General features: G+C 44.9%; 1 protein-coding gene and 1 non-coding gene across 13 annotated transcripts in view; one reads left to right on the top strand and one right to left on the bottom strand.

Annotated features, from left to right (window-relative positions):
* The window catches only part of LOC1280066 (1-phosphatidylinositol 4,5-bisphosphate phosphodiesterase classes I and II), a 96,768-nt gene that overhangs the window by 13,231 nt on the left and 58,912 nt on the right, over positions 1-24,625 (top strand). For all 12 annotated transcript variants that reach the window (XM_061662565.1, XM_061662567.1, XM_061662554.1 and 9 more), the window contains exon 2: positions 1,258-2,265. In XM_061662565.1, the coding sequence (XP_061518549.1) occupies positions 2,002-2,265 (264 nt within the window). In that variant the 5' untranslated portion in view covers positions 1,258-2,001. The remainder of the gene's footprint in view (positions 1-1,257; positions 2,266-24,625) is intronic.
* Positions 11,427-11,629, bottom strand: LOC11175673 (small nucleolar RNA U3). Its single transcript, XR_003025311.2, has one exon. It is a non-coding gene; the product is annotated as a small nucleolar RNA U3 (small nucleolar RNA).

Below are 24,625 nucleotides of genomic sequence, written 5' to 3'. Positions count from 1 at the left end.
GATTCACGTACAGGCAGTGAGTATGTGTGTGTGTAGTGCCGTGTCTGTGTCCTTTCCATAATTTCCTCCACTTCCTTCGTGCCGAGGTACAAATAGGAAAAGAAGACATGCAAAAGCAATGCAAGAAAAACTCGCCGGCGAAAAAATAGAAAAGAAAATCACAAAAACGCACACGCACATACATCATCCGAAGACGAATGAGAAATAAATCCGCAAAACAGTTATATGTCGAAAATCAAATCACTCCCCACCTCCCCACTACCCTGTTGGTACAGACGAGACACCTCCCGACGACGACGACTGACGTCCATTCATCATCAATCACTTAACGGGCAGCTCGTCTCGGGCGCGGACGCCTCTCTTCCCATCTAACGCCCATCAGCTGGAGAAACGGAACCATCCAACCGGCAGACAACGCTCGTGTTAGGAGACTGTGTGTGTGGGTGTGTGTGTTTTTGTGGTTCATTTTCACCACCCCACTCACCCGGACAGGAGAGCGTGGTTCGTGCAACAAGCTCGACTGCTGGAATCTTCTGCTACTCCAGAAAGGATCCCGCGGCAAGGCTTCCGTGGGAGTGTTCCGTCTCCGTTTTCCGTTGCGCCTTCCGTTCCCCTCTCTTCCTGCTTGCATCAAACCACAACTTATTTCTTCGCTTTTATTTCGATTTCAACGTGCGCTCCGCCGTTGGTAAGATTATTTATACTTGCCTGCTTGCTTGCCCGCCACAGCAGCGACTACACTCTATACACTGCACCATAAATCAGTAGCATATCGCGTGGGGTAGCATGCGGTATCGGCGGTGAAAGGACAACGATAACGGTGTCTTCCTTCTCCTGGATGGGCCCCATCTCCGAGTGTACCGAGCGAATCTGTATGCTGTGGTTTTAAAAAAAGGAAAAATCCATCCAGTTTGTCTTGCCCCTCGTTGCGGACGGCATATCGAATCGAATCGTGGCTGCGCGGTGTTTGCATAAATTAAATGGTGTGTCCCGTTGCGGTGTCTCAATTGAGGGGCGCACTGTCGGACCATTGGTACGGACCAATCAAACGTTGATCGTTCTACGCGTTGCCGTTGATTGCAGTTCGAGTTGCTGGTGGTTGAGCGTGATTTGATGGCGGTCGGCGGCAGGCCGGAGATCGCCTGTTTGAGCCACGTTCGGGATTAAAGTATTGTGTTGCTATTATACAGCTATTTCCATTCATCTTCCTGCCTGTCATTTACTTATGTTTGCGCACTTTTTTTTGTTTCTTCACAGGTCAGTTTTCCATTAACCGTGGGTAGCAGGGGCAGTTGCATTAAAAGCCGCCATTGCCCCCTTTGCGCTTCGGGATAACGGGCTGGCGGATTGAACCTATAAACAGAGAGTGAAGGACGAGTGTATCAGCGTGTTTGTGTGTGTGTGAATGTGCTTTTCTTCCCCCTCCAAAAGGATTTAATCCTAGAAAGAGGGAGCGAGCGAGCGAGAACGAGCTTTCCGTTCGTCGGTTGGATCGATCGGTGATTAATGGAAAATGTATCCAGCCGGGTGTAAATATTAATTAAAATGGCAACAATGGCTCGTATGTCACGAAGGCACGTGTGCGGTGCCTGAGAAGTGCGTCTATATTTATCGTCGTGTGTGTGTGTTTGTGTGTGTGTGTCAGTGTTCCGCGACGGTTCTTGTTGGTCCTTTCCAATATCGGCGCCATTTTCCAGTGAATCACAAGCGAGTTTTCCCTTCCAAAGCGCCAAAGGAAAAGATCCTTTTTCTCTAAGTGTATATGTGTGTGTGTGTTAGTGAGTGTGCCAGTGCATACCGGATGGTAACCGGAACGGCAGATTGATTGAATTATCGGCAATCGATCTCCCCCGGGCAAGAGGGCCCGCGCGAGATACGTCTGTGGTCTAGATTGTTGTGGCGCTGGTTCGTTTTTTTTGCCACACAGCTGTCCCCTCGCTTCTCCTGGAGGGTTTGCAAACCGCACACCACCCGGCCGTGATTTCCCCGCAACGCGCAAGAATGGCCTCGCTACTGACGGCGGCGGACAGGCAGAACAGCACCACGCAGTCACCGCAATCACTGTCCGGCTCGTGCTCGCCGAGAAATGCAGCGTCGCCGAATGCCAGCGCCACCGCTGCCGCCACGACCGCTGGCGGTCAACCAACGGCGGGGGGTGGTGGTAGTACGGCGGTGGCCCTGAATAATCCGACCGCCGTCAAGCTGGGCGTTATGGACGTCCCGAAGGCCCTGCAGGACGGCGAGAAGTTCATCAAGTGGGACGAGGTAAGTTTGGCGATCGAGAAGCAATACTTCAGTTAGGATGGGCGGGGGGTCTCGTGAGTTGTTGTTGCTCGCTCTATTTGCATCTAATTGGCGCCTTTCTTTTGCGGGGCGATGGGACACCCTAGTGTCTCCTGTCGTGGTGCGCTGATTGCGGAAGATAATTCGAGTTGACAGCAGCTGTCAGCTTCATGCACGCCGATTACCAAGTGTGATGTGAAGGAATGTTTGAATGAATTCAAGGCTCTGGGCGTTGGAGACCCCCTCTACGCATTGGGGTCTCTCTAGTCTTGGAGATTGCTCTCGGATGCAATGGCTCCGTTGATGTTAGGTAGCGTTTGATAGCGTCCAAGAAAACTGACAGACTAATAACCAGTATCGATCGAGACACACACACCGCACGTCGAGAGCGAAACGTTCACGCAAAAGGATCAACAAGCAGCAGCAGATGCCGGGTGCGACGCGTTGTGCGACGGTTGTTGATGATGGCGATGGTAATTTACAGCTGCCGATTTCCTGGAATCACCGGGCAGCATTTTTATTCGCCAAAAAGCATTCGCTTGTACTACGGCCGTGGTTGTGTTGTGATTTTAATATGGCCAGTCGAGTGTCGTCCGTTCTGTTCGTCTCGGCAGCTTGTCGACGGAGCCAGATTTTTTATTTGATTTGGGGAGCGCAATGCAATCTCAGCAGTGTCCGAAGAACGATCCGCGGAGGGACTGCTTGCGGGAGCCGTTTTCCACCCGAACGGAACGGGAAATCGACCTATCGGGGAGCAGCAGCAGCAGCAGCAGCTACAGCAATCCCAGCAAAAAGGAGAAATGGATTTTGAAAGCTTTTCCTGTTTCAATTCATGTTTTGCTTGAGTATGCGAATGAAATCGGGCGGAAAGCATCCCCCAGCATGCGGGACGACGGAAGCGTATAATAATTATGGACGGACGATCCGGACCGGGATATTGGGGTTTTTTCCCCTTTGGGGGAAACGGAAAGCTCTGACCAATCTAAAGGCAGTGAATGTATGGGTATTTGTGGCTTGGCGTAGTGGATTACCTACCGAGGATATTGATTTTAGCTCTCTTTAAGCGCTTTTCTGCTTCAGTGGATACGATACGCTGCTTCCGGGCCTGGATGGGAACGTAAATTAGTGACAGTTTCCTTTATATATTTTTTTTTTGATGCCAGGTTTTGTATGTAGAACACTTTTGCAACGATTGATGCTTGTGGAAAAAAGAGGTCAACAACTACGCCACAGTGAGCGGCAAAGATATTAAACTTTAATGGCGAGTTGTGGAATTTGTGTAATTACTTTCCGTGGGTTTGAGGGTACCGGAAGAGTGAACCACCTCGTGCAATGATGCTGCTGCTGCTAACCGCAGTGTGCTAATCGATCCGTATAAAAGCTCTTCCTTCGCTCTAACTAATCCTCCACCGCTCTGTGGGATGATCTCGCATCCTAAGGACGCTGGGGCACGTTTTTGATGGATCCTCTTTCCGCAACCGCAACCGACGCAGTGCTGCAGGTGCTGCTGTATCGCGTAACAAGCGCGCGCGCTTTACATGACGTCGTGCGCAGATTGCGTTTCCAATTTGCGTGTTGTTGGTCCGCGTGGCCAGCCGCACTTGATCGGGTTACGCTACGGAAAGGGTTTGCGATGGAGTAATTGTTTCGTCGATTTTCCACACGAATGCCAGCCACGGGAAGCTGATTTATTTTAATCATGGTTTCATGAGCTCGACCGCGCGCGCTCAAAGAATGTGTGCGGTCTTGTCTGCAGTAATAATGCTTTGCTGGTTTTGATGCAAACTATTTCACACAGCTCTGTGGTGTGGTGCTATTCCCATCGAGAGTGATGCGAAATTTGCCTCGTAATCCGGTGCATGATGGGATGCATTTTTCTTCTCAGTTATGTCCATAAATCGTTTTACTCGGTGAAAGGACGTAACGCTATGGGACAAAAAAATGGGAAACAAAATTAAATGCAGCTTTATTTAGCGTACATGGGAACTTGCTGCGGCTGGTCCGTGCGCTGGGAATTTCGTAGCCCCGGATGGGTGTGACTCAAGAAGGCCACTGTAAATCTCCCATGCACTCGCTGCTCGCTTTCATACATGCTGCATAAATCACGGCATTTTGTCGTTGTTCTTGTGTTGCAACTGATATGTGTCCTGGTTGTCGGTGGGCTTTCGCACTTCCCTATGCAATCGCCTTTCACCGCGGGAGCGGGAGTAGGAGGCGATCCTTAGAAGTCCTTAGTCTGTTGGCAGCAAAACGAGCCACTTCAAACGAACCTCACAAAATATGGCTCTCGTACTATATTTGCGCGCTTCCTTCGCTGCTTTATCCGGCGTTGTTTTGTGTTTTCATCCTTCTACTACAGTGCTGGTCGTGAAATATGATATAATAATATCATCTTTTGCAAGTCAGTTTCTAATGTAAACATTGTTATTCGCCGCATGCAAAATGCCGTTCCACATGGATCTGACATTTCATATCCATTAAAATAATTTTTAATTTCTACAGTATGATTTTCAATACGACTCAGGCTGGATTGAGTTTGACATTTCTTTGTGGTGTGTTGAAAATCATGTATTGATACTGAAATTTCATTTTGAAACAAATAAACCATTTGACAGCTGTTAAAAAACATCTTGGATGCGGCAAATAACAATGTTTACATTCGAAACTGACTTAGATAACCCTGTAAAGAAAGGAATTTTCTTGTTTTCGGACGAATAGCACCCATAGAATATTTTGAGCATTTACAGTTTTAGTATAATGCCTTTTTTGTGTTTTTTTGTGCAATAACGATAACAATTTAACAAAGCTCAGTTCATATTGAAACTGTTTCATTGTATTATCGTATTGATAACATAGACAAACACATGATATCATATAATTGACAGTTTGATAGGCAAAGAAATCACGTAAAAGCCGTTAATCTTATCTGTCTAAAACATGTTAATTTGTTGTTCCAATTAGGCATTTTGTTTATAATCCTTGTCTCTGTTTGTAACCTAAGGCTATTCTTCCTCTTGTTGCATATCTTAATCTCTCTTACAGGGTTTTTCCAAGTCACTTTCGAATGTAGACATCATTTATCACCACCTCGAAAAATGTTTTTAAACAGCTGTCAAATGGTGTACTTGCATCATTATAAATTTTCAGTTCTTACACATACTTTTCAACACGTAGAACGATCAAACTCAATCCAGCTTGGGACGTGTTGAAAATCATGCGGAAGAATTGAAACATTATTGTGATGCGAATACAACATTTGACAGCTGTTGAAAAACATCTAGCAATCATTGAAAACTGTTGTAGACATTGGAAATTGACTCGGAACACCCTGTAGTTCTTTTCCAGCTCTGCTGTTCCAGCGATGCTATTTCGAGACTGACTGTGATTTTGAAGGGAAGGACATTGGTTCATTCAAAAGCATCCTTCACTTGTGCTGCATAGCACCTAGCTTCGATGCGTTTGCTTCCATGTTCATCATACATGCAACTCGGGGAAACCTTCAAAGCAGAAGAAGGAATAATCCAACCCCCATCGTTTCACCGTCCTGAGCTAAAACAGCATCCCGAGCATATTCACTTATTCTCTCTCTTGCTCTCTCTCTCTCCCACACACATTCTATTTCCTTTTTGCTTTCTGTGTCCTTGCTTATGAAGATGGGAAAGGGTGTTTACATATTCTTGTTGATACAACAAATCCCCCCGATGGCCTGAAAGCATTCATCCCATCCCCCTGCAACCTCGGGAGCATAATGTGTCGGTTGCTTTCTTTTATCTGTAGAGTGGGTTGTGGGAGAGAGGATGGTGTCACTGTCACAGCCGACAACAGCATCGCTACCTCATCTGCAGGTTGTTGCCGCCTCTCGAAAGTGCTAGATGAAGTGAGGTTATGTTGCACAACTAAGCGGTATCTCTCGGTTTTTTTTCAACGCATCGCTCGTCAAAGCGGTGGATTGGGTGGGTGGGTGTGTGTGAAGGGACCGGGACTAATTCCGTCTTTTTGACTCTCTCTTTCTCTCGCTCTCTAACTCACACACACTTACACTTTTTCTCCCTTGAGTGGAAGAATGATAAAGTTGTGCGATGTTGAGGAGGAAAAGTGACACGAATCGGTTGTATGAGCCGGTGCTGCGCCCCGGCAAAGGGAGCAAAGTGGAGCAAATGTGCTGCTTGGGTGGATGCGTCCTTTTTCATTTGCATCATAATCTCAAACCAGCATACCAGGTTTGGGTGCTGGGATCAGCTGTTGTTTGTTTTTTTTTTACAGCCTGCATTTCCTCCCTCTTGTTGTTTGTGCTCTGTTTTTTGCCACCCCTTTTCCCTCCCCATGAGATAGGTCTGATTCGTTTCCCTTTGCTTGGCTGGCATTGTTTCGGATGTTCTGTGTGTCAGGAGCGGTTTCCTTTGGGCCTGTTTACCTGTGTCGTAACGTGTAGAGGTAGATGTACGAGTTTTGGTGCACGGTAGCAAAGCAGCACCATTTTGACGTCCCTATCTCGGCCGTGTCTGCCAACCGAACTGGCAACGGAAGGAGGTAACTTTGACAGCCCGACCGACCAGACCGACAAAAAAACGGATCGAGAGCGACGTAGGCGCTTTGCAGAAATGAGGAGAAAGAAAACTGAAGCATCTGGTGAATAGATGAGCAGATGAGACGGGAATTGGTGTAATGCAAGTGTCTAACGCATATGCTAATGTTTGATAGGGGAATTGTACGTAGAAGCGTAATGGGCATGTTTGGTGAAAAGGAAAATTCAAGGTGAGGCTGTTTGGGAAACTTTTTACCCTGGTGTGTGTGTGTGTGTGTGTGTGTGTGGTTTGGGTAATGTGTTACGACCGTTTCGCGCAGGAAACATTTCATCTCTTCGTTTGCGTGCTGTGGTGTGCTGTTGGATAGTTGGAGGTTGAAGTAATGCGGTGGAAATGTGAACTACATTAGAGTGAGATGTCGTTGGTTTTAGGTCTCTATTTTGCGTCTCAGAGGTTTGCAATTAGTTTCACAAATTACCTATCCTTGGTGTACTTTGTGGCGGTTGGAGCGTTGTTGTAGAGTCTTCTAATATGAAAACTAGCTCATTTCCCATATGTTGAATAGCTTTGCTTTTAATTTAAACTTTGTAAAATAATAATTTAAGTATGTATGGCGTAAACAGGTGCACAGTTTTGTTGAGTCACTATGACATGATGATAATGATCATATGACAAGATATTATTTATCACTATGTTATCAATATTAACTATTATTATATGAATACTATTATTGAATATTTAATATTGATTGAGTATGAGGATAAAGTACACAAATAGAGAAACGTTCTTTACGTTACTCACAATTAAGCGTAATTTGGCAGAATCCATTTGTAAACCATGAATCCAATTACGAGTATGAAAAATGGAATAATAAGGTAGAGAAAAAATATCAATAGCATATCCCTCATACGTACTCGGAAAAACTAACAACACATGTATCGACTGCATGTTAATGATCTGCCTAAAGGAAGTGATAATAATCAATGCATTAATAATGCTAAATTTAATGAAAACCTCACGTGTGGTGTATCACCTCGGCTCGTGCAATAATTACTGGAAGCTCTTGTTTTTTAGGGTTCAAAGTTCACACCGCATCCTATAGAGTCCATCCCTTCCGCTCATATTGCTTCGAACAAACTATTAATCACCCCTGGGAGCAAAAACCAAATCGATTGGCCTGACAATTGCGTAATCAACGGGTGACAACATGGGCTTGGCAGGAGCCGGTTTCGGGGTCATTTCAATCTTTCCCAGAACTGTCGCATTTTCCACCAACTCCGTAATGGAGCGCTTCCAGCCTTTCCCAGTGTTCTGTTATTGTCTATAATGCAACCAACAATCACACACACGGGCAAGGGGTTGGAGTCGTTTGGGGTCTGCTGTGTGGTTTCGCCACACTTTCCCGATAATGACCAGTTTTACGGTGTCAATCATGCTGCTGTGGACACAGACCATAAGCTTTTCCGCCACCAAAAAGTGTCCAGCGTGTCATTGTGATTTTGAGCTTGTGGCCGGGTGGTGGAGAGTGTCCTTTTTATTCACTGCACCATAATCTCTGCTTAGCAACCGGACATGAAAGTTCATGGTTAACAACCGATCGATCGATGCAACGCCAACATTAAAGTAATTAAAGTGTCTGCTTGTTGTCGGACGACATTGCGCGGCAAACGGTTGCCTAATTGAATTCGCGAGAACAAGCGCAATGTGCAACAGTCTGGATTAATGAACCGAAATTGAAGTGTGAGTCATCAAAGCAACAAGCAACATACCTGGTGAATAGATACACAGAAAACTTCCCCAATTGAAATGTTCATTTGTTTGACGACGACGGTCTTAGATACAGTTCCAGGAAAGTCAACAAAAGGTGCGTGTTTAGGGCCGATTGGTTGTTTGTTTGCAATTTTGCGGACATCAAATTTGTCGGACGCTTCAATAAACAGCTGCATTGAGCTGATTGAGCCTAGGCGTGGGCTTTGGCAAATGGTGATTAATATTTATATTTGCTGAATATTCATCCAACTCTAACTGTGTGGTGGGTGTATGGCGCTGCATTATAGGCACAAGCACGGACTTGGGGGAAATCCGGAAGGAGGTATTTATCAACGGTTCAGTTTAAATTTAATCCATTCGCAATCGGAGCATCATCGAGTAGATCGTAAAATCTGACTCACAGCAGTTTGTTTAAAGACGGGCCATACGAAACAGCATTAAAAAAAACTTTTGGTGATTTATTATTCCGTGCTCGAAGTGACCATAAAAATATGTCAAAAATTCCTTACTGTCCCTTAGAAAAAATGCCAACTTTTGGCATTTTGTTTCTTCCCTACTTTTGCTTGGCAATTTCCCATAAAAATGATACATATTTCTCTCTCGGGTGGTATCTATTCTCTTGATTTTCGACAGCACAACCAACCCCATGTCTGGCTGGTTTCTTCTAACAATCGCCATCTTGACCCGTTCCTCCCCAAACGCCGGTAGAAAGTTGTCGATGGAAAGGATGTGTCTGGGATTGTGGTCGTTCTGCTGCTGGCCGCCCGCATGTCCCTTAGCATTCATTACCGATTTGGTCGATCATTTCCGACAGCAGTGCCCTTACGGGTTGTAGCAAATTCTCGGAAGGAACATATTCGACTGCCCTAACAGATAAGTTACGTTCGAGCCGCTCGGGCGGTGCGTGTCCTGCCTTCGATTGCATCCGCCTTTCATGAGCGTCTTTGAAAATGAATGTTTCTGATGATGACGATGATGATGATGATGGGTACGGTGGGCCGCGCCTTCGACAAAAATCATCCCCAGACGCTCTTTCTTTACACGAACTGATTATAGTTTGAGTATTCGTTGTGAGCAGTTGCCCACTGCAAGATGCCGAAGAGTAAGGCTCGTTCGCCTTGCGTTCTTTGTGATGCTAAAGCGAACAGCGGATGGAACGGCAGAGACAGCAACTACGCTCTGTAGTGAAAGTGTTTACGGATACGGCTACACGTGCCCAAACTTTGGGACTAAAAATAAAAGTACTAACCAAACCTAAGGCACAATCAGGCTGGGAAAAGATATTCGTTCTGGGTGTAGCCTAAAACGGCACCGATGCGGACCTGGAACCAGGGACATCGGAAGGGGAAGGGTGGTGGCACGCGGGGCACGGTAACGGTTGAGCGATGAGAATTCTTTTACGGCTGGCGTGCGCCAGACATCCTTTCGTCGGGCGCGTTCGGCAGTGAAAAAGCCGACCAACACTTGAGCAAGAACACACACCGGCGCTTCCGTGTGGTTGCCGCCGTTGCTCATGTGCTGTAAGCTCTCTATAGTGTTGTGCAAGTAATGTCGGGATTTTCTTTTCAGGGATCCCTTTTTTTTTTGGTCGGCTTGGGATAAGAGGGTCGATAAGAGGACTTTCCTCTTTGAGCACGTTCTTCTTGCACGCCAAACGGGGAGCAGCTGTTTGGAGAGGTTCAAAGAAAATGAATTGTTCTGCACTGTTTGGCCTATATGGTTGGGAACGGACGTGTGTAAAAATGGGCCTGGGTGCGAAAGGGAGCTCTCTATCTCGTACACTCGGGAGCCGGTTGCTGTTAAATCTCCTCGTTACGATAGCTCGTCGTCCCCGAGAGCTGGGTAGATGTTACATCGCTACATTGTAGTCCGTGCTTAACAGTCTCTTTACTTGCTTAAGTGCCCACGAAATGGTGGTACTGCTTTTTGGGCGAAAATAATGGAAATATGTGTTTATGCCTTATTGTCGAAGTGGTGGTAGCTTTATTTGATTAGTTTTCGGGAATGGCAAAACAAACAGAATAAATAAATGATTTAAGAAACAAGCCGATGGAATGTGATCAGAAAAATGGGTCTGCTATATACCTTTTAGGCAGAGATTATTAATAGCGTAATTATTAAAGCTTCCAAACAAGTGCACGCTTGATTATTATTACACCACAACTCCCTAAAGCTTTTCTTACACTTTGAACTGTTCGATGAAAGTAGATTTAATAGCAAAAATAAAGTTCCAATAATATTTGCAGATACACAATCTATGAAAAATTGGCATATTGAGACGATCTACTTGAGAAGAATAATTCAAAACTGACGTAACCTTGACTTGGATTTATACCTCGTCAACAATCACGTGTTTTAATCTACTAGCAATAGTAGCAACTCTCTTGTAACAATTCAGATTTATAGAACCACACATTTTGAGCAATGATTACAAGTGTAATCTATTCCCTTAATTTAAAACGGTAATCTTCTTCTTCTTCTTTGACACAACAACTGTTGTCGTTCAAGGCCTGCCTGTTCCAATAGTGGGCTTAGCTTACCGAAACTTATTTGCTTACACATGACAGGGAAGTCTGAATTCATTCGGTGGTTAATTCGAGGCTTGGTTCTGTTACGGACATGAACAATGCGTTGTTCGAATTGTCGACTGTATTACAAGACCGATCAGACAAAACTGCTCTTTTCATTATCTCCTATAATGGAGATAATCTTTCATCTCATATAGTACCTAACTGAGTTTGGTGATTTAGATTTTGTTGACGTGAGAAAGTAATTTGTGTTCAATTGCTTATGCCAAGCCTTTATTTAGTATTTGTTATTTGATGATTTAATAGAAGTTTCAAAAAGACCACTCAGAATGTGTCTGCCCTTTGCAAATGGATACGATCATCAAGCACAGATCGACGCGTCAGAGACGCAGCCGAGATCCGACAGTTTCACGCTCCAGGACAGCCACTACATCTCATCATCGTGGGTTGGAATGGCTCGACTTTCGAGTGAAAGTGAGTTGAAAACTTGCCTATAGAAATGATCCTATGAAGCACAGTCTTAGTCTAACAACCGTTTCGGCCGCTCACCCCATCAAACAGAAACATACTGCGCTAGCGATTGTTAGCAGCACATCATCTAACGTGTAATCGTCTCCCTTTACCCATGAAGGTCAGTGTGCGGCCGGTACGTGCGTCATCCGTATGTTTGTGAGAACGAACGAGAAAGAGAGAGAGAGAGAGCGAGTGAGACAAGACTCCTCATCTCTCATCGCTTACAAAAGCCGCTTGAAAACGTTGCACGCGCTCGTGCTGCCGTTCATTAGCCAAGCACATGTACAGATTATAAACAGCTTGTACGTTTAATGGTCATTAGTTGCATAAAATGCATCCCCTGCCACACATCATCAGCTTGGGGGAGAGAGATAATGCCATTTGGTGTGAATAAACGGTCAGGCCCGTCCGAGGCAGCGCATCAAAACATAACCCGCAGCACGTGGTCGCTCAAACCATGCGGTCGCCCAGCACGCTTAGCCGATTGACATTCGCCAATAGACGGTGCGCGTGTGCGTGAAAGAGATAAACGGCATGAGCGCACAAAACCTTACAAATGTGGCATACGTTCATCTAACCACGTTTGGGCTGGCTTTGACTGGCGGTGGACGGGTTATTTAGACTGTTGACATTTGATGGAGAGGTAAAATATTTGGTTGGTTTTGATAAATAACAATGGATTTTTTTTTGTTTTGCGCTATATTTCGTCTAATTTATTTTTCAATATTATTATTCTTATTTTTTTCTTTTCTACAATTCGTCAATGACCTTCAGTTTATTTTACGTTTTATAGTTCATTTTACTCCACCATAAGTTTCTATGAACAGTTCCAACTTTTCTGCAGCAATTATTTACGGTTTTAAACTCTTTCTGCGCGCTGCTCTTCCCAGCCGCAGCTGTATCGGCTGTTGACTTTAAACATCAGCCACCTTCCGCCACAGGTTCACAACAGCGCTGCGATAAGACGCGGATGTCCGATGCAATCTGACAGCTGTAATTTATGACTTCAGAACAATCGCTTTCCGCTCTCGGAACGCGGGATCGTTCCCGGAAGCAATGTCTCCGCTTTTTCCGTCGCATTCTTATTTTACATCATCAGCCAAAGAAGGATTAGCGGGAATGGCGAACCCGCCGTTCCACCTCATTCCTTTCGCTCCACAGCTGCGATGCGCCGCATTGGCTCTGTTGCGATGTTTTAGTTTTTCCTTTTCCAACTGCTACTCTTCGGTCCGTCCTTTCCCTTCGGCCACCGGTGGATGGGATTAAATTTTATTGTCCGCTTCTCGGTTAAGAAGATTCATAAAAGCTATAATAAAGCTGGATGCGGAATTTTGGGCGAGCGGAAGCGGAAACGATGACGATATCATCATGCATTGGTTTGCCACGTTCTCTTGCTTTCCTGCGTTCGGGGCAGCACTTGCTACTGTCAACCCCATTAGAAAAGTTGTCCCTGTCGCGAGTTTTTCGCATCTTTCGAATGTTGTATTCGATGCTGTTTGGGATAAGGATTTTTTTAGTATTAAAAAATGCAAACAGAAGCAGAGAAAATGAACACAAATGGGGAGAATAAAATGCGTCAAGGGAATATCGCTTTTAGCAAAACTAGAAACAACTGCGCCAAGACTTTTTCTTCCCTCTATTCGGCCAGGAAAAGAACGAATGTAACCAAGAATAAATGACACACCGGGAGAGATACGATCAGGGTAAAACATGTAAACATCGCATGCAACGAAAAAAAAAAAAAACAGCTGGAAACGCTACACAAAAGTTGTGTGGTGTGCGCCTCGTGAGGGATTCCGTGTTGCGTACAGTCGGATATATTTACAGCCTTGTTCTGTTCCACCAGCTGGGCGGGCTGGTTATCCCGCCCGCACTGCTTTAAGGCAGTGTTTGGCTTTTGAGTGAGGGCAGTGTTATTTGTAGCGAGTAAAACTGAGAGCGAGAGAGAGAGAGAAAGCAAAAAAAAAAAGTTCGCTTATATTTATAAATCTTCACCTGTTTTTCAACGCCATGACGCAGTCCCAGCGCTACCGCCGGTGCCGGTGATGGTTTATCAGAAATTACGACCGCAGTGATGCGACCCGGCAGAGGATCATTAATATTTTGGTAACATTTCGCCCAGAAGATGATGCAGTGCTTGATGAAAGGGGTTTGTAAATATTGTACCCATGAAACATAACGGGGTTTGGGTGTCGCTGATGTGAGAAATGCATATGCCTACCGGCATCTTCTTCAGATTCATAAATTTTCAATTTGCCTTTGGCTGCTACACCGACAGACCGAGATTGTGCAACATCCTTCCGGGCATTGTACATTTTTTATTCAAGGTATTGTGTCTCTGTATTGAAGGTAACGCATGTATGATTTATTGCACTCTCTCATGTCGATTGCGTAGGTGTCCAATATTCAAATTAGATTAAAATCCGGCGTCTCCCGATCTCTCACTTTCTCTCTTTTTCCTCCACTTCAAACAATATGGATCCCATCGGCAACAATACCGGTGATGAATGGGTGGATACCAGTTCCCAATGCTACACAGCACCTAAGAATGGATGGGCGCGTTCGGAAAAGCGTGCACGAAATTTTCCACAGATACAGACACCATGTGCTGAATTGATTTATAGCGTTAGTTTATTTTATTTGGGCGCGTTTTATTTGTCTGCATCGTTCGCTCGCTGACGGGTCGTGTTCTTCTGTGTCCGATTTTCGTGTTCTTCGCTTGCTAATGGAAGACATATCTTTTTTTTTCGTTTCTTTCTCCTAAGAGTGGCGAAGAAACAAACTTGTAATTCAGCTCGCCTTGACATTGCCGCTCGACGACCAGGGAAACGAGACGGAAGCGGGTGCTGTGGGTTATTATTTTTTATGATACTTGGCTCAATTCGTCAAATCACTGCCACACCGGCATGTTGGCAGAAAGTTGTGGAATATATATAAATTTTATACGAGCAAAACTTCGTAATTGCTGTACGTTGTTTTTGTGCGTGCTTTCGTGTTGTCCTCGCTGTGTTGGAGTTTTGGTACACGCGCACTGGCCCTGTGCTGCCATATGCCTTGTCAACAAGTAGTTGTTTTGGCATTATCCATCCCTTCATCGTTCCAGTTGCAGTAGGAGCAAGAAAAACCAAAACAAAAAGCGCGTCACCTTCTGGTGGAAACTTGCTTTCGTCGCCATAAAATCATAAAATCCGGTCCCTAGGGGAAGGCGTGAACAATTGTTTAATTAATTCCCACCGACCCACCAACGATTCAACTGCAAGCGCCCCCGCAAGCAGCGTTACTTGGTGCAGTCAAAATAACATTAAGCATGGCAAAGAACGTAAGAACTCTCACTCTTTCCCACGTTTGTGGCGAGCGCTGCGTTTAAGCAAATTTCCACAACATAACCGCAAAACGTTATGGGCGGGCAGAAGTTTGTTTGATTTTTTTTGCTTCTTTTCATAATGCCCTGTCTTTCTTTCAACACTTTCCCTACACTTCAGCACATGCTTCTGGTTCACCATTTTCTAACACGTTTCGCTTCGGTTTCTGCTCGAAACTCGTGCACCGCTGACATAAATTATTTATTAATAAAATCCCCGTAACACCTGTTACGTTCGCGGGAGGGTTATAAATGAAATGGTTAAAAAGAAAATTAAGACCACACTCACTTTGCGAACTGGTTCCGGCGATGAACGCGTGAAGTGATTGTAGGTATGTGTGCGTGCAGAGGAGGTATAGAAGGAAATGGGTCGTTTTTTCAGTAATTATTTAATTATTGTGTTCCAGTGAAGTAACAGAGCGATAGGCTTGTTTAAATAAGTGGGATGGTTTATATCTTTGTTGATCTTCATTTTTGAAGTTGGCTTCTTGAAATTCGATATTGGGTCGTCAGCATTTTTTACCTGGAGTTTAGCACTTGCCGGCTGAAAACATATTAACATTCGATACAAAACTCAAACACGTCAAACTAGCTTTAGTTTTTCAGCCAAGATAAGGTGGTTAGATAGACTACAGGTGAGTTCTTTGCTCTGATTTTGGAAACCCTATGATGGATGGAGATCTCAATGGCGGTTGTCGGATAGGAAGTTATGGTTGCTAAGGATTTTGTATGAGATGCTAAGTAACTTTGGACCAAGGTGTATAGATATTAGGAGGCGAAGTGCTTCAGAGCAAATTTACATTTCACGACTTGACTTAACAATACTGGGGGCTCCGGTATTAAAATCGGGAAGGGCTGGAGAGGGGTATAGAAAATTGTATGCGATTTGACATAACAATACTCAATGATGGCGCCCGGAAAACGTGCTAATAATTCACCTTCTTAAAAACACACCTTGCTTTGGACTCCCTAGCTGTCATATGGAGATCTGTCAAAGTACACTGGATGGACCGATCTGTAGTAATTAATAGACCATAAGTCTTGATTATTTCAGCTGATCCATCAATGATTAAATATATATGCTGAAGCATACATGTTTTGCCAAGACAGGGTAAATACTATTTGAATAGGTTGTTTTAAATTTATTTAAAACACTATAACCCATTTCAAGGCAAAACAAATAAAATAAAACGAATTTAAATTGCACCTTTGTTTGTAAACAAATGGTTAATATGGCGGTACGTAACTGTCAAATGGATACAACCTTTGTGATGATTATTTTTCCGCTGACAGGCTGACATTTCAGCTTTCTGCCTGAAAGTATAGAAGAAACCATTAGCTCTTCTTCTTCTTCTATGGCTCAACAACCGTTGTCGGTCAAGGCCTGCCTGTACTCACTTGTGGGCTTGGCCTTCAGTGACTAATTGGTTCCCCTCCATAGCAGGATGGTCAGTCCTACGTATGACGGCACGGTCTATTTGGGGATTGAACCCATGACGGGCATGTTGTTAAGTCGTACGAGTTGACGACTGTACTGTATAGACCGGGAACCATTAGAATTTTTCTTTTTTTTTGCAAAACCTGCTCTGCTAAAATTCATCGTAATGTTACAGGATTGGTGATGGGTTAATGGATAATTGTGTGATATTTATTGATTCTCTCGATACTCTCTCTGTGATCTTACTATTAACTTAAATGAAAAAAATATTCCATTTAACCGTAAAATAATATCAAATGCATAATTTCACACACTCCATACACTTTACCTCACAAATCCCTGCCAAAAAGTAAGTACCTGGTAGTGAAAAAGAATACATTGACGAAAGAAACATTAGATTCAACAGTATTGAACGAGATCATGAACAATACACCAGCGGCAAATGTTTTTAATTTCCGAATAACAAATGACACGATCGTTCATTCAAAAGAGCACGCACAAGAAATGAATTCAATTACAACACATTGATACGGTAGTAAACGACGATGGATGATATTAGTTCCCGTTGGAATGTGCAACTGTTTTGACTAGCTCCGTCTTTCGGAAAAGTGGCCTGCCGTCCATCTGGCCCAATGCGTGTGTGTGTGTGCGAGCGTGTCAGGGTCACAGCGCCGAAGACGCCAAACATGCCATGCCAGTTGTTTTCCGAAAACGTGCAGAGCTGTGTTGCAGTAGCCGGCACAGAATGAAAACACATGTGCCATGTGCCAAGTTCGGAATTTTTGATTGTTTTTGCGAGCTCCCCCGTTCTCGTTGTGCTGTAAACTATTTGCAGACTCACAGAAAGGGCAAGCATGTACCCTCTCTATAAAGACCGACAAAAGTGATCGGCTCCCGAGATGGTAATGGTGTACCTCGCTGTAATCGGATCCATTACGCCTCCCGGGTGGATAAACAAATTTCGTGTTTAATTTTATGATTCCTGTTTTCGGCGCCGTTTCACTGTGGCGGGTGGTACATGAAGGAATTTTGGATCCGTGGGCCCTTCGGTGCTGTCTCGTCGTTCGGCGCCCGTTTTTTTGTTGGGCGGAAATGGGTCATTCGGGGGGTGGTTGGGCCGTTGGTATTTTGATAGTTCAGCTTACGGAATAATTGCTACTGTGGTGCTTGGTGAGGTTGTTTACTTCACCAGCGGAATTCTAATAAGCGCTAGTCGCATTCTTTCCCGCACCCCGGACGCAATCACTTGACACCGGCCGCACTGACGGAGCCGAACTTTGCCTAATCTCTCCAGTGCACCGGCGGTGTGCGTTTTTGGTTGGAGTGTTTTATGAAGCTGGTGCTTATGCTTGTTATGATTCCCCGTAATTGGTATTGTTTATGTGCGATTGCTTTTCGATAAGTGCGTTTATTTACCAAACAAGAGCGCACTGGTGAAGTGGGCTTATAGTGGGCGCTGTTTGGCGTGATTTGTTACAAAGTCAGCCAAAGCAGGGTAGCTCGTCGTCCGCGTACGCTGATTGAAGCTGTTTCCTGGAAGGTTTCTCAGGAGGGCTAGAGGATTGATGGATTAGCTTGAACTCATTAGCAAATTTAATTTACAACAATTTTGTCAGGACCTGACGAAATGCAGATTAACTTCCCGCGCATGCAGATGAGTTGAAGTTGTCGCTCAAAACTTGCAATATTTCAAGAGCGGTTGCTATTTATAGTACTTCGCATGCGGTACATTCGCAAACGGTAGTTCTTAAACGCAGCTTCCCGCTTTATCTCGCCCTTCCGGTCGGAGGATCTCTGGGCGTTGGCAATGGGATTGATTTGCATACAAAACGAAACTAGATGACTGTCATATTTAAATCCCATCTCTGCTTTACAATGAAAGACGCTTGCAAAGCGATAAGAACGACGTATGAATGTGTGTGTGTATGTGTGTTTAATATTCATATTTCACCTTTTCCGCTCGCCCCTTTTCCATTGCCTTAGTCAATGCATATGTCAGAGCGCGATACGGTGGTGCGCCTTTTGTCAAAACGATCCCGTGAACAATTCGTTTATCTTCCATGCGGTTCGATGGGTCGTATGCAGATTTGCTTCACCGTTGTGTGGTTGGGATGATTCGCTTGCCTATTTGCATGCCTTTCAGCGTGGGACCGAGGGAGCAGCGATGACCGTGCGGACAAAGCAAAAGAGCGGAGAAGGGTACCAGCGGTGTACTCTTTGGTATGACAATTTGCCTTTGGCAAAACTGTCAGCCAGCTCGTGTGGTTTGGTGCTCGTTGTCATAATTGGCAAATCGTGAGCCACATAACTGGGAGGCACTGGCTGCAGAGTTTCGAGATGCTTAAGCGGTAATCGATTCAATGCGATTGGTTAGCACTTGAGCTGTGTTCGAAAAGCAGTTTCGCTTGTAAGCAGGGTTAAAAAGGCAAATGTTAACAATCAGCACATACATTAGCATCAAAGCGAAGATTGGACAATTTTTTAAAGATGGTTATACTTTGCTGGGCTCTGATGTTGCTGTGTTTTTATTGTAGCTACTCTAAAGAAGCTGCCGATGGGAATGTCTGATGGATTGATGGAGGCGCCAGGTATCGCACAAATGCGAACTAAAGAAAAATATTGTTGTTTTTTTATTGAATGGGAGATTTTGTTGCGGGTTAATGTACAAAAATGGATGTACTTTTAAAAAATAATGTAGAAAAATGGTTAAATATGTGTGGAATCGTTGTAATAAGTTTAATGTAATAGAATGTTTCCATTTCAAAATCTCATAATTAATCTCAACATAAAAAAGCTGACTTCTATGAGGCAAATGAGCAAAACTTTGCTTTAGATTTAATGCACTTTAATTTTTATCGGAAGGTTTTTTTTATTATTGTGACATCCTATTGTTGTGTAACTTTCCCACTAATTGTTCGAATATAATGAAAATAAATTACCAAAACCGAGATGGGTTTCTTACAAAAGAAACGAGAAAAATTAAGCAATATCATTGCCTTTTTCCTTTCATACTTCCATCCGTTCGCTTAAAGCTTTGCTTAATAGCAGTTTAGCACGTTTGCCACCTGTACCACCTGGAAGCAAAGCCAAGAATGATTAAGCATCCACTGTCAGCCACCGTACGGTGGTTCACACATACTTAACGCTGCCAGACGCGTCGAGACGGTTGAGACGGTGGTGGCAGAACAAAAAAATCAAGCATTCCATTTGATGCTTGCCATGAACACCTTGCCGATCTGGGCGTTGGAAGTTGTGGGCTAAGAAAATGCCACGATGCATAATTGATTGAAGCCGAGCCGAGTTTACATTTCAACACTGCTGTGGAAAAGGCGACGGTGTCAAGTGAACGGTGCCGGACACCAAAACGGGAGTACATTTTTAGAGCATTTTCTCACGCGTTGCGTGTGCCGTCCGCGTGCTTTTTGTACGCTTGGTTTAGTATTCAGTTCAGTTTTCTGCCCTGGCACGAATCGACTTTGCCACGCTCCTTCTCTTTCTCTCGCAACACACCGGCAACACTATTGTACTGAGGTGATAAAATGTTTTATTAATACGATTTTAATTACAGGGCCCAAAGAGGTCAGCCTTACAAAATCACTGGGTAGGCGACAGCAGCTAACTGTGTGTGTGTGCGCGTGTGTTTCCGTCCGCTCCTGTCGGCAGGAAGTCAACAGGAAACACCCATTAAGATTACATCAAATGACGAATTATTGATGCCAGTGGCAGGGGCAGTGTGGCAGGCATAATGTCCGGGTGTGGTCGCGCGTAGGCGTTTAACATGGGCGCGTTCGAAAAGCGCAGCCACCATTGTGTGTACGTGCGGCCATTTGTACGATCCTTCGTGTGATCATGGCCGGTGCCGTGCGCGTGGGTGTGGTGGTACGTATGATGAGCAATGCCGGGTGGGTGGGTGCAAAGTATGACGGTGATTAATATGGCACCAAATGCTGAAGACACCGGTTAAACGACGAAGCGCCATCCCGGGAGGCACCTCGCATGCAGCGCTAAACGGCTGGTTTAATAGTTTCGCATCCAATGAGCAGCGCATGTTCGGGGAAGCGACGCTTCAATAGAACAGTGCTGGTGCGTGTTTGTATGTAACGCTGTTAAATGAGTTAATTAGATGTGGGTTGATGCGGGTTGATACGTGTTTGGATTCGTTTGTAGACACGGGACACACGAGCTAATTTGGGCAGCGAGATGATTGAATTTGATAAATGAATAGCGCGCATGCCGAGAGTTAGTGAGAGGCTCGCCTTTCGGCTAACTGGCCTCATGTCAATCTGTTAAATTGCTTGCCCACTCGTCCGTACCCTGTTCCTCGAAAAGGCACATTATTTCTGTGAACACAGACCATTGCCATTGCCGACGCTGAGCTCCAGTTTTCAGCTCCATTCCGCGTGTTTAGATACCTGCCGCTTCGGGAATCGTAAAGTAACCCTTGTTGATGAGGTTTTGAGCAGAGCGAGCAAAAAATAAAACAAATTTTACACAAAAAAAAAAAAAAAAAAAGAAAGTGTACTTGCTGCGGGGATGCTGTTTATGGAGCATCTAATTAATCTATTCTGACACGCTCCATTTGTCTACACGGTGCGCGTAAAAAAAACCTGGCACACAGTAGTGTGGAGATTTTTATTTTTTGTTGCGTTTCCCATTTTACACGCTTTTATCCTTTGCCCCCAGGTTGGAGCTGGCAGGCAGGCATACACCGAAACGACCAATTTTTCTATTCTTTTAATGTATCCGGCAGACGAACATCTGTGTACGGGATAGCATATGATGTTCTTTTCGCGCGATTGCTTTAAACTTCGTTCGAAACGTGTTTCGGACAAACGTAATGGGGCCGGTGAGGGCTTTAAAAAAAAACCCATCCATCTAACGAGCAAATGAGATTCTTTTTTTTTTGGCTCTCTCTCTCCTACACAACTACGAAATTGTTTATAAAAGTATGTATGAATATCAAATTTCGTTTGAAGCCCGTTTGAAGGTGGTGTGAAGGTGTTGGAAAGGGTATGCATCGTTCCGCACGCTCCACGGCTTTGAAGACGCGGAAGTATGTTAATATTTTCCACTTTATGCGTTGTTTAGCGGAATACATGGTGCTACAGCACGTGAATGAAAGGGTTGGATTGCAGCAAGTTTTCTCAGTGGTAAACATAAGACATTCGTGTAGATTGAAGGTATAGCATATGGGCGTGCAGAGGAACGTTCCTGCAGGTTGAGTATCCATTCTAAATGATTCCGTGTAACGCCTTGTGTAAATGCTGCAGTTTACAGCACTTCAATTAGGTTTGAGAATAAAGTGTTTTGGCCATCGTTCAATCGTTTTAATAATGTAGCAAAAAACAAATCCACCAAGTACTGAGAGAGCGAGCTGAGAAGGAACACTGTTTTATCTGTTCAATATCTCGATTGTTGTATTTGCGGGGCAATGGGAATTACTGGGCACTGTTGAGACGCTTGGTTTTTGGCAGGCGAAGTTATCCACAAGTAAGCACGTAAGTTGCGCGGTGTAAAATAAATAGCTTTATCGTTGGGCGCTGCGCTTGTAGAAAGTTATTGCATCCAGCGCGGTGGTGGAGTGGAAACCGCTGCCCCTTTCCGATCGCTCGTATCGTAAACAACAGCCACAAATTTCCCGAATGGCGTTTTTCCCGGTACGGTGCCGAACGTACGAGCTGTCAGATGGTGGCCAAGCACACCCGCTCGCTGTTTACTCACGTGGTTCTGCTTTATTCACTCCTTGCCTCCTTGCCAGTGTTTCGACTTTTTCGATACGGAAATGGTACGCTTTTTTTTACGGATCGGTCAAGGAAGCTACACCGCAACGGAACGCTGTACACCCTTTTCTAAAATAGGGATTTTGTTTGATTTTTTCTTCTGCCTGTACTCTCTCTCTCTCTTTCTCTCTCTCTCTCTCTCTCTCTCTCTCTGTTCCTCTCTTCATCATATTTGCCACCCGTTTGGGAGTTCGCTCGAGGCGTTTTAGTGGCCACCTTTACCGGGAAGCGATCAGCGCGACGGCGTCTCGGGCTTGGTCAATATTTGACGAAGCCCAGTTTGATGACTGCTAATTATTTTCGTTGCCTCGGAAGCATTCCCACCGCTATGTGTGTGTGTAAGTGAAGGACGGGCCCCTAGGACGGGAGGGACTGGGTGTCTTGACGATGGTTTGTTTGCTGCCCGAAACAGATCGTTAAGTCGCTGGAAATGAAAGACATACATACGATAAAGTTGGCTGCCTCGCTCCGAAACACCAGTGGCTGGGTTTTTGTGGTTCTGTATCTCTTGGGGGAGGGGAGAGAGTGCGGAGTGAGGTGCTTTTTTTCCTGCTAGCCATCTCTACTGCTCGATATTCGGCATGTTTACTCTGGGTGGTCGAAAGATGTAGCACAGGAATGTTACTTGGAGCGATGTTAATGAGAAAAAGTGTCATGTTCATGTTGCCAGCTCCGTTTCTAGCTACCGGTGTTTGTCTGTATGTGTATGTGTGTGTGTGTGTGTGTGTGTGTGTGTGTGTGTGTTGGGTGTATGTTTGTGTCAAGGGTTTGTTGGGGAACATGTTTTTCTTTTCATAAAAAGTTACTCGAAGCAAAATGTTATGATACGCTCATAAAAGCGATGGCGAATGTTGTTTCGTATGTGTTTATGTGAGCATATTCGGCGAGTTAAATCGAAAATATCACGCTCTTGCGTGAATGTTAAGCTCCAATCAGTTAGCTCCTGGCGGTACGGATTGCCTATCTGCAGGCGTTTATCTTCCATTAATCCTAAAAAGTTTCTGCTAAAGGCTTCTGAAAGCATCTTTCACATCCAGAACGCTGCGCTTTGATATGGCCATGATTGGTGCTGATAAATGTTACATACCAACTTCTTTGCGCATAGCGCCGGAAAGTTGCAAAACGAATCAAGGCTCCCAAAAGCTTACCCGAGCGCTTCCACAGCAAGCAGTGGAAGAAAAAGAAGCGAGGAAAGAATAAAAAAAAAACATGGCACGTCAGGCACAGATTCCCCCTCGGGCGGCCCCGAGCCAATCCTCCAATTAAAGGGATAATTAATTTGTTTCGGCATATCTCTGCGCCCCGGGGCCCGGAGCCACTTGGCTGGCAACCATGGCCCAGGCAGTGGAATGAAGTTCTTCCAAGAACCCTACGGGCAGCTCGGGCTCGGGGATTCAATTAAGCGCTTTTACTTTGGCGTTCAAGCGATACTGCGTCACCGTCCCGGCCCTCCTGCCGCACTGCCTTGTCGAAGGCATCAATCGTGCGGGCGGCCGTTGGGGGCGCACAGCGGTTTACTTTCTCACCGTGCTTGAACCGGCGCACCGTTACATCCTGTGTGCCCGACACGTATGTGACACGTGCCCTTTCCCGTCGCTGGTGTGGTGATGTGTGAACCGGTGCCAACCCGAAGTAACACTTCACCCCCATTGCATGGGGGGCGTAAACGATGATGCCGGGGGCCCGAAAGCGCTTGTTGCTGGTTACGGTGGTGAAATTTCATAAATTTTAAATTCCTTTTGGTCCGCTCGGTGTGTGCTCTACGTAGCAGTGAGTGGGCGCTTTATGCCACGTGCATGTGACATGGTTGGGTGTTTCGTTTTCCACGCTCGGATGCAAACCGATCCTCAAGATGGGCGTGGATGGGCAGCACTCGGAAAGGGCTTTTAAAAGATACGCTTCGTATAGGTTTTGTATTTTTTTGGTAGAAAGCTTGCCCTGGGTAATCGTAACCGAACGCTCCAGAAAAGTGCCCACAGAGTGGTGGCGAACGTGAACCGTGAGTTATGTTGAGCGGTTAAGGGGCATCCCATTAGTGTGGATCGCTGTTTCATGATGTCCATTTCGCTCTGCGTTCGTCCGGTGGCGTTGAAATGTTGATTTTAAGCTACAAGCGTAAGAACCGTAAAAGCTTCACGAAACTCATAACCTACCAAAAAATGGGTACAGATTCTTTGCCGGATTTCATCGTAAATGCTGCATCCATTAAGTTAAAAAAAATCTTGATGGTTTTGGATTATGAAAGATTACAAAAAAAGAGCAAAACATCTTTTTATGAGTTTTTAACGCCACCAAGTAGTTACGTCCGAAGTGTTGCGGGTCTTTGCCATTGTTTGTTTACGATGCTTTGCATGTTAATACGCCCAAAAGCTTTCGCCAATAAATCGGACAGCATTTAACGACTTTCTTTTGCTCATCTTTTAGGG

Source organism: Anopheles gambiae, chromosome 3 (assembly GCF_943734735.2).
Source record: "Anopheles gambiae chromosome 3, idAnoGambNW_F1_1, whole genome shotgun sequence".
Taxonomy (NCBI): domain Eukaryota; kingdom Metazoa; phylum Arthropoda; class Insecta; order Diptera; family Culicidae; genus Anopheles; species Anopheles gambiae.
Note: the sequence above shows the minus strand (reverse complement) of the source record. Positions and strands in the feature narration are given on the sequence as shown.